General features: G+C 40.2%; 1 protein-coding gene across 1 annotated transcript in view; it reads right to left on the reverse strand.

Annotated features, from left to right (window-relative positions):
* The window catches only part of mmp11a (matrix metallopeptidase 11a), a 22214-nt gene extending 15911 nt beyond the window's left edge, over positions 1–6303 (reverse strand). Inside the window, exon 1 of the mRNA XM_035657654.1 lies at positions 6072–6303. Coding sequence (XP_035513547.1) covers positions 6072–6176 — 105 coding nt within the window. The 5' untranslated portion in view covers positions 6177–6303. The remainder of the gene's footprint in view (positions 1–6071) is intronic.
* Positions 6304–11025: the final 4722 nt, after the last annotated feature.

Genomic DNA, 11025 nt, shown 5'->3' on the forward strand with positions numbered 1-11025 from the left:
AATTTTGTGGCCATGCTCGCGTGTTCACATGTAATTTCAGAGCAGACAATGTAAGTCCTGTAAGGAGACTTGGTGACGACGTTTGAGAAAGAAAAAAAAAGAAAAATACCCTCAGGACAATTAGTCTGTCACTTTCTGCAGAGATTGCAAGAAGTTGGTGATGAGACATGAAACATGAAAACACTACACTAACACAGCCTGAAGGCATCGTGGATGCTTCTTCATGCTGGGAACGTGAGGGAGTTTGTGATGTTGGTGGTGGAGGGGGAGGGGACCGTCCATTACAAGTATGGACATATCTAGCTTCTGCTTACAGTGATGACAAGATCTGCGGTGCGGGGGATCTGACAGTGGTATTCAGGGAGCACAGAGAAACATGTCTGTACTCGGGGCGTCTGAAGAGCGTCTCCAGTCTAACAACAAACCCACCGCCATCACCCCCACCAGGTCACTGTGCTTTATTCTGACATGACCAAGAACCTGTGGGGAGCCAGGAGGTAGTCAGGACATTTTCACTGCTGCTTTAACCCTTTGACCGAGTCCATGAAGTCCTCTTCCAGCCACAATACATCTTCATATGAGGAGAGGGACCCTTAATTTAATACTTTGAAAGCAAAGATAGAAAGCAATTAGGTGTATCAGCTCAAGTACTGTACTCAAACACTGTAATAGTTAAGCACAGTACAGTTAAGCATGTATGATGATTCACTTCTTTACATTTTAAGACACTTTCTACTGTCCCTCTGCTACATTTTAGAGGATATATTGTATTTTGTACATTCTGTCCTTCATTCTTTCCTTTCCTTTCATTTTTTCATATGAAAGACAAAACATACTGACAGTAAAACATTTTAATAGGCTAACTTATTACCTTTTACTGAAGTAAAATATTCAATGCGGGACTTTACATGTGATGGGTTATTTCCGCGCTGTGCTACTTTTTAAGTAGCACAGCGTGGAAATAAATGTCACTCCGGGTTTAAGTATTAAACCCGGAGTGACATTTAGGAGGATCTATTAGGAGAAATTGAATACAACATTCATAACTATGTTTTCATCTTTGTACAATTACTTCATTATATGAATCTTCATGTTTTTGTTACCTTAGAAAAAGGCATTCATATCTTCAGATGCCACAAGTCACCTTCCATGTTTTTACAGTAGCACAGAAGGTCAAATCAAATCAAACACTGGCTGTCAATAGGAAAATTCGCATTTTTCTCCCATTTTCACAGCCACTGTAGTTTTTCTTTACTCTTGGAAGGGGAGGGTGAAGGTGGGTGTTGTGATCTGTTACTGCACTGTTAGATGCCACTAAATCCTACACACTGGACCTTTAAATATTAGGTATTAGGTTATATTTTCCATTATAATTATTATTTGCAATTATTGCTGGTAAAACACAAAACTTACAATGAATGTAACATACAAACAAGTATTGTGACATGTTCCTTCACTCTCTGTGGGAAAACCATTGCAAAAAGGCTGATACCGAGTACACTAGCATGAGCAACAGCAGACCACAATGCATTGTATCCACACAACATGTGTTTTGAATAAGGGCAGTAGGAAATCTGTAACTGCAGCAGAAGAGAACGTTTGAGGGAAAGTGGGTTCATCGAAAAGGAAATGACAAAAGTTGATCAAAAAATTCCTCCGGAAATTCACTGGACATCACAGACTTGTCTGTCTTATAGTTCTTTCAATAACATGATATCTAAGTGTCCAAACTGTCTAAACGTAACAACAGCGAATCTGGACGATAGGAAGTAAGTCATAAGTGAGTGTTTACGTGAGGAGACAGATAAGGTTTCAATTTAAAGGGTGTGCTCTCATTGAAAAAACAGGGACAAAGGATTGCTTACACAGAGGATTTATAGTGCCAGATAGGAGAGGGGATGTACAATTTTTTATCAACAAATACCTTGTTATCGTCCTTCTTAGTCTGCTAATCCAGTATATCATCTGAAAATAAGACAGTGGAAGGTGATATAAACCATCCGGTCATCGGCTTAAATCTCTTATCTTTGCTGGCACAGAAACCTCTTCTGGTGAGATCTCAGACTCTATGTCAGGCTACAGGATGGCTTACTGGTGATTTCGTTGTTAATTATGATTATTAATGAGAGCACGTCCTCAGGAGAATAATAGTTATCAGGCAAATCATGCTGTCTTTTGTTTAAGGTCTTTTTGGCACCTTTACTTTTTTCAACATTATTTGGTAGTGATAGACCGAGATGGCTGCTTAAGAGAAGAGCAATACGACTTGAGTCAAAAGGTCCCAGGTCAGAGTTGAATTCAGGACATCCCAGTTACTTGGCTTCAACGTTCAGCCAAGTTAAAAGATGTATTTTTCTAGGGAAAGTGGAGTGATTTTAATACCACACTATTACCAGACTATTGCCGTCCCATCTGAAGCAACACCTGGTGTTTACAACTCTATTCCTGATACTTAAACATTTTTTACTCATACTAGCAGAGTAACTGTAGGGATGGCTCTGCTGGTCTGTCAGTCACCGCTTTGGTCCAGACTGAAATATCAACTATAACAACTATTGGACATTCCTGGTGCCCAGAGGATTAAAACCTACTGACTTTGGTGATCCCCTAAATTTTTCAAAGCACCAGGACCAACACAGAGCCGCTATCATGGCTGTAGACTCTTGTTCTTGTTTCCTTATATTGGTGAGTGTACTTTTAAAAAAAACATTTGACAAAATAAGCCAATTTTAGGCTAAGCTGGCTATATAGAAAGATAACGTCTCCCCTTTTTGATCCCATCTTCTACCAACTGTGTCAGGTCTGTCTGGTTTACAATGAATTTGGATTTTGACTCTCAAAGTGCCTCTTCATTACTTGCCATGGACAAAGATGAAAACCAGATACTGTAACTGTTAACTTCTCCAGTTGCCATCTTGTTTGGGTCAAGAGATGGAGACGCACCATGTGAAATTAATCAAGTTTCAAACTGGCAAACTCTGCACTGTTCAGAAACTGCATCAACACCATCTTGTCAAACTCACCCAGTCCTGACAGGGTTTATTCAGCCCGCAGAACCTGAACTGTAAATATTTTAAAATCATGCCGAGGTTTGATGCTACCCCTCCTCTCTCCTCTCACCTGGTTAGAGAAGGGTTCAGAATGAGGCTGAAAGCTCCACTTGCTAACGAACAAAAGCATCTGATTAACTTTATAAAGGAGGGGTGCATGTGCCTTTTAACTGCATCCCCCCTGTTGTGTCTCATTGGCCACTCACAGCCCCGGCGCAGCTGTGACCTAGATCTACTCGATGGGAACCCAGGCCGGCTCTGATGTCACCTTTGCTCTCACGGTTCCCTGGCCAATCGCTGCACCCGAAGACATCGACATGATGGGGCAAAACAGAAAGGAAAACCCAGGGACTCAGGTTTTATTGACAAAAGCAATACCCAAACAGTTAGCTGTTAGCCCCTCCTCTTCACTCCAGAGAGAAAACAGGCACTTTGTGAATCCCGCTGCCCTGAATGCCACAGACACTGAGGCCTGTCCAGGCCTGTGTAATCACTCACTCTTTTGTCAACAACAGGGGAACAAATTGACAAAACTACAGATTAGACTTTCCCGTAAAAAATGACCAGCAGACATAACAAAGTTGTCACCACAGGTGCAACATGGTTCTCGTAATGTGTTCCTAGAAAAACGGTAATTTTTCATGTGTGGAAACCTGGGGCCAGATGCATAGCACTCTGTGTAGATTCACACCTTAAACTGTGTGTACGCCTAGTCTCAAGTATGCGTAAGGTGCGAACATTCTCACCACACATTCTTCCTTTGTAAATACGATTTTCTGTGTGGGGAAAGGCGCACGCGTGGTTTTTGCGCATACACATCGTTCATACGTCTGACCGCTGGTTTTCACGCAAAACACACAGTGTGGATCGAATTAATCAATCATGTTAACTGATTGTTATTTCAAGATCAGTATATGATCATTTTGACCACTGAGTGTTTTCCCCTTGTTTTGTATCATCAGTTTTTTATTCCTTAAGACATAAAGCTGAAAACAAAGATTAGACGAGAGTCTGAAAAAATAGCATAATTTGTGCAGCTGAACTGTTAATCATCTCATGACCCCTCAAACTTATCTTGCAACCCACAGGTTGGGAACTAGAGGATTAAGGGAACAGTCAAATTCTTGGTATGACTTGGCCAAAAGAATGGATCAAAAACGAGGTGCCACCTGACAGCACCAAAAACACAAAAACACCATCCCTCGTTCTCCATGTTTACAGTGTGTGTGGAAGCCAAGTGGCAAAAACAATAGCCGGGATGTTGTGAGGCATCACTGTCAGACCTGCCCATTACCGTGCTAATAATGTGCAGTTTGATTGGTGACAATGTCCTCTTTGATTTCATTCAAATATGACAGCTTTATTTTACCATATGCCTTAGAGTGGATGGGAACGATTAAAACATGTTTTTACTTTAAGTGTTAATCTTGAGGGGAGTTATTCAAGACTTAAAGGGAATATGGGACAGGGGCGTAAAGTGGGGACGCCAGTGGCCCCTTGGACCCAATACACCTGGTGCCCTTGCCTCCAGCTAATAGTTTCATCAACTTCAAGATTCTTTACTGGACATAAGAACAACACTTAACATTTCTTATGATACAGGTCTGTTGTTATTTCCTGACAGACAGATATACCAGATTGTGCTGTTTGTTTCTCTGTAAAGTCCTTGTCACAAAATAGCCATCTTATATAATCAACTTGTTCCAAACTCTCACTGGGATTGGTCCATGCTTCAGGGACATACCAAACATTATTTACTGAAGACTACACGTCAGGCTGCTATCATACCTTTCAATAAAAACACTTAAAGTATTCACTGGAACTAGTCTCTCTATTTACTGCATACTTCTCTGTAACTGTTTATCTGAGCCATCTTTTTGTTTAGATAATTTAGTTATGTTTTTGTTTACATCTAAACAGGACGTTCCTGTGAAAAATCCATGCTACACCAGCTTAATCAGTGTTTTGTTGTGAATGCTGCTGCAGAATGCAGAATGCCTATAACACACACAGATTAGGGCTGTGGTAAATATAGTCCAAAATTATTTTAAGAAGAAATATTAGAATGAAAAATAAAATAAAATATAGTGAGTTCCAGCATGTAGTCAGGGCTGCAAAACGGGAACAGACCACAGTAAAACTAATAAATTAATAAAAACAACACCAATCAACATTAAAATAAGTGGGTAAAGCCACCACAGACTGTGACAGTGTAACGCGTGCCACTGACGCCATCATGACGGGTCCATATGGAGGACCCCTCTCTTTTATGGTGTTGTTGACAAAATGCCTTTAAGACCTGTTATTACTGCTTCCTGCCCTGCAGACAGGAGAACTCAGCAACCTTTATTTTTTTCCCCTCCTCCCCAGAGATCAAGCCTGGCTGCACTGAAGTAAAACCAAAACACTCTGCTGTCATCCTGCATGCATGTAGAGGAGAAGACGTCAGATTTTGGCTGCAAAGTCATCACGACTGCGTCCATAGCTGCTGAGCAGACAAGAAAATAAGTGATGATAGTAATTTCTTCAAAGTAAGAGCAGCTCCCGGGCTAATGACAGTGACAGGTCAGCTCCTGTGCGCGTAAAACAGACATTTTTCTTAATTCATTCTTAAGTCATTGATGCTGATGAGTCCGAAGAAAGAGCGTGCTCGTGCGCGCGTGTGAAGGGGTTGCACTTGTAGCTGCAGAAAAATGCAGATTTATCTTGGAGTGACTCATTCCGCTCCAAAGTCTGCACAAGAAAACAGTTGCCAAATATTGATATGAGTGTGTGTGCATGTGTGTGCCGGGGGGGGGTGACTTGTAGCAGGAGAAAGAATGAAGAAAGTCAACACTGCAGATAACTTTAAAAGTCGAAAGAATGCATAATCCCCCATGCATGCAACAAGTTAAACCAACCTGACTCATTGTACGCCTAAACACCAAGGAGTTTCCAAACGTATGCAGAGCAAAGGTTCCTGCTGTTTGTTCGACTCTGCAACAAGTAAAAAGGGAAAAAAACAAGCGTCCTTTAACTCACCGGTGCCACTTTGTACCTGCTGGATCCCCGCACTGGAAGACAAAGCGTGCTCGGGAGGCATTGCAGCGCAAGGACGCAGCAGCACACGACCAGAGAAGTCCGCATCCTCACCGCCGTCGCGAGCCGTGGTGGTGCACAGGCAGGCAGGTTTTGGCGCAGCTGAGTGCGATGCGCAATGCCGGGAGTCACACGGCTGCAGGATCCGGGGCGACTTCTCTTTAAATAGACTCAGATTTCTTTGTTCTCCTAAAGTTTTTTTCTCCACACTCTTTTTTTTTTTCACAGCCCAGGGCTGATAATACCACCCGTTTCCATGTGACTCTTAACCCTTTCTCTGCCGCGTGCCCGTCAACTCAACACGGGATGGTGGCTTTGCGTTTTTCTCCCACCTGTGGTGGAAGAAACCCAATGTTAACTTTTAGCAGGAAAACATTAAATATGCACCAGATCCCACATTAAATACCATAAACACCATGACACAGCCTGTACAGGCAGGCACACTCTAGTACCTATGGGAATATTATAGGATTATTATAAGAGTATTAAGGACACAAAAGTCCTAACTAGCCTACCACAAAACACACTGCAGCTCTATTTAAATCCTTTTCATGAGGAGAAACAAATTTAGTCAATGTTAAGTACAACCTGCAAATTAAAGGAAAGTGATTTTTTTTTCGTATTGGTTTAACAGCAATACTGAGGTCATGAATGCAAGTTTACATGCTCCTTTCTCAGAAACAATTAACCACACAACATAAATAAAGTCTCAAAATTATTTTAATTTTTTTTTATTGTATTATTCTCTAAAAGGAACAATGGACTTTCTTTATTGTTGATTCTGGCGGCCCTTGTGGACACAAACAGTAGTGTTTCTACTGCCTTGTTTCATTGATTTCAATTCTGTTCCAGAGGCAGGCATTAAGAATAACTACTACTACTGTAGAAATAGCTAATCTTCTCACTGATGGTCTCATTTGTTTATGTAGGCCATATAGAGGCATCAGTATTACATTGAGCCTGAGACTCAGTTGAAGTAAAATAACAAATGGGTTTATTATTAGTTTATTATTTCTGTCAGAATTTTCTCAACCCATGGAATACTTCATTCTTAAAATTAGCTATAAATTACAGCTCACTATATTTGGACATACATAGTTTTCACCAGACAGGGACTCTGTCTGCTAGGAGTACAGTTATTTTTGGTAAATAATGAGTAAAGTAAATACTGGAATAAGCCTTTAGAATATCCATCAATGTAGGATGTAAACTTCCCCTTTCTACCAAAAACAGACAAAATAATCGTAATGTTAACAGTCCATATCATTTACATGTCTGTGTCGTGCTAGTAGCGGCTAATATAGCCTGCAGCCTCTAACCTGCAGCAGAGTTGAAGAGCGAGCTTGAGGTCTGGTGAGCTCATTTCTTTCTAAATCCAACAGATTCTTTTCATTTTCAAACTTGTAGTTCAGCCCCCACCAATGCCGATGCAAGTTACGTCACTTGCAGACATTTATTAAACTTCACACAGCTCCTTTTGGAGTGACTAAAAAGGCTTTATACAATTTTTTTGCACATGCAGTATTACTTCCCAACACTTGTAAACTGACTTTGATAAAAAAAAAAAAATCGGTGGCGTTCCCTTTAAGTGCAGAGCTGGAGAGGATTAGCTTAGTTTAGCATAAATACTGGAGGCAGGGGGAAACAGACAGCCTGGCCCTGTCTAAAGACCAAAAATACACCTCTAAAGCTCGCTAATTAACATGTTGTACCTTGTTTGTTTAATTCATACACAACAAGAAATGTAAAAATGACAATTTGTGGTTTTATGGGGCGTTACCGTGATGTTGCTAGCTGAGACGCTGCACAGGAGTCCTGGGCGGTTGGATAAATTGTTGTTGCTCAAATTTCAGCACACAACTCCCCCTGAAACAACGTATTGTCCTTATTATCCCTTTTCATATCTGTTATTGTATGGATTAAACAAACAAGATATAACGTGATTATTGGTGAGCTGTAGACGACAGATTGTTGAACTAAAGTTTCCAGTCTGCTACTACCTACCGCCACACTTCATCTCCGTACTTAATGCACAGGCATTAGATTGATCCAATATCAATATATTCAATCAAATATTGATAAAAAGAGGAATAATTATGATGGCAACTGACATAAAAGGGGAGACGATGTGTTGTGAAGTGTAGTTTTTGAGTGTGTGTGACAAAGAACGACAGAATAAAAGTTAAAGGAAAGACATCTGATTTGTTTTTGCAGCTGTAGGTAAAATGCACATACTCCAGAGTTGGACCCACTGGAGGTTTCCGACCCACCTCTGTCCCTTTGTGCAGGAAATACTCTCTGTGAGTCAGTTTGAGATCATTTCTATAATTACAACCACTAATAGCAGTAAAGAATTTAGCTGAGCTTTCCTGTGTAATGGCTGTCAGGTTTCTGAAGGCTATTTGGACACAAAAAAGGGCTCTAATAAACTCTGATTGCCTGACAAGGAATTGCAAGCTCTGCACCACATCAGGCCTGTTATCTTATACGTGTAATGAAAGAGAAAAGGGGAATGCTTTATAAGAAAGTGACACTTCTAATTTCTGGACAGGAGACTATAATTAATGTTACTGGATGCAGATGTGTTACGAGTTAAAGCTGACACTGGATTGGTCAGATGTCAGTAGATTTTGGCCTTCAACCTCTTATTTAAACAGTTTTATGTGTTGGGTGATACAGGCAGACACAAAATAGTAAAATAACAGTAATAAAAATTAGAAGAACCAAAGATTATAATTTATTATTTGTTTATTTATTTCCAACAGTTATATAGCATATGGATTTGTTTCAGAATTACATTTATGAATAAAAAGGACCTATCAACAACTCTAAAACTCTGAACTAATTAACATGTTTCATCTCATTTTTTGAAAATATACACAAACAGAAATGTAAAAACTATCATTTGTGATTTCAGGTGGCATTAGCTGTATCGGGACGATGGTACCAAAACTTTACTGTGATGTTAAGACTTCAGGAAGCTGCTCAAAGTTACTGCAAAGACTTCTCACCATTAAATGGTACCCAACTCTTCCTAGAACCACAAATTCTTGTTTTTATGCTTACATACGGATTAAACAAAGCAGATACAATGTGTTTATGAGCTCTAGTGGTGTTGGTCAGAGCCCCGGATTAGCTGTTTCCTCCTGCTTCCAGTTAGGCTAAACTATGCTAACCACGACCAACTCCTCTGTATTTAATGCACGGCCACAAGAAAAGAAAAATGTGTTCCCCCAGATCTTGAACTATTCCTTAGTTACACTAGTTAGACCACAAATTTTCAGCACAAAATGTTATTTTAGAAAAAGTTACTTTCGCTGTCAGTTAGCAAGTTAGCTATTAGTAGTTAAAGTAGTCATTTATGTTTTATCATTGTATTATTTTTGTTATAAAGTTTGCCAGTTCTCTTTCACTCCACCCGTTCAGATGAAACTCAACCAATGAGATAATATCTGCTTCAGGCAGGAATCTGAGAACAGTTTGTTACTCAAACTCAGATCTACTGTGTTTCTATCACGCTCTATATATTTTTATTGTGTTTGAGAGGAGAGTGTTCTTGAGCTCCAGGTCTGTTATTTGACTCAGAACGTTTAAAAAACTCTTTGTTGTCTTAGGAGACACTGCTCTTGTAACATTAAAGTAACCTGTGCTGCACTGGCCATTGTCATCACGTGAATTATATAAACAGCCTATCTCATGTTCCCCACAGATGGTCCTAATACATTTTCCTCCTCAGTACTTTTTACAAGAGGTGGCAGTGGTCCAACACATGACAGCAGCTCTCAATTAGAAAAGAAATATGCTTCAAAATCATGATCCAAGGCGCTGCCAAGTCCAATAAATATATATAGGAATCTATGTAAGTGACACCGGTGCAGGGATGCTGAAAACTAACTGGAGCTTCACATAACATGCTGATTATGTCATTTAAAGCTCAAAAGGACATACCTGGGAAACCCATTCAAAGTCATTGTTACAGATTTAGTATGCTGTGACATAAGTTTTATGAGCTAAAAATTGTAAAAACAATGTGAAGTGCAGTAAGATGCAGTTTCTTTAATGGCCACTGCTGCCAATATATTGACCCAAATAATCCTCTGCTTTTCTGTAGAAATGCCAAATCAATATATATTTTTTGTTCGTGTTTTGGTCTCAACAGTCCAAAAGGCCAGAAATAGCCTACAAAGTTTAGGATGTAACACATCTCTTACGAAATAAGTAAGTAAGTAAGTAAATTTAATTTATAAAGCACATTTAAACACAGTATAAACTGACCAAAGTGCTGTACAGTGGATGACTAAAAAAGGCAAATAATACAGAAAAACACATTGGTAAATAAGGCCTCCCCGAATCCTTCACTTACACGTCTAGCTGGTCCCAATAAGCGCAGCTGCGGCGTCTTTTAACGGGCACCAGAGCGTAATCACCCATTCTGGCCCTTGCACTGGTCCAGTTATTTTAGGGATCCTTTCAAAGTTTTATTATTTTCGTTTTAAAGGCACTAACATGTGGCTAGGCCCCAATATTACATCGCTTGGCCTATGTCAGCCCTATTGTGTTCAAGGTCCCTTGAGATCCTCAAATTAAAGGGCTTTTTGCATGTTCGCGCTCAACGGCTCAACCAGAGGGTGATATGAGCTTTTGCAGTTGCTTGGGCCCACCCTCTGTGGAAACCGCTCCCCCTGGATATTACGTCTGCCCCTCCAATTTTTTGGGCCTTCATCCTGGCTTACAAACCACTTTTACTCCCTGGCCTTCCCTTCACTACCCTGTCTCCTGCTCTCATCCTATGTATTTCGGGTGTGGTGTGCCCCAACTATTGGAAGGTTTTCTTTTATTCTGTTTTATGGAATACTGACTATTGGTCCAATGTGTTTTTTTTCGTGTTTATTTGTCT

This window comes from Morone saxatilis, unplaced genomic scaffold (genome assembly GCF_004916995.1).
Source record: "Morone saxatilis isolate NCDOM2014 unplaced genomic scaffold, NCSU_SB_2.0 Contig16, whole genome shotgun sequence".
Lineage (NCBI taxonomy): Eukaryota > Metazoa > Chordata > Actinopteri > Moronidae > Morone > Morone saxatilis.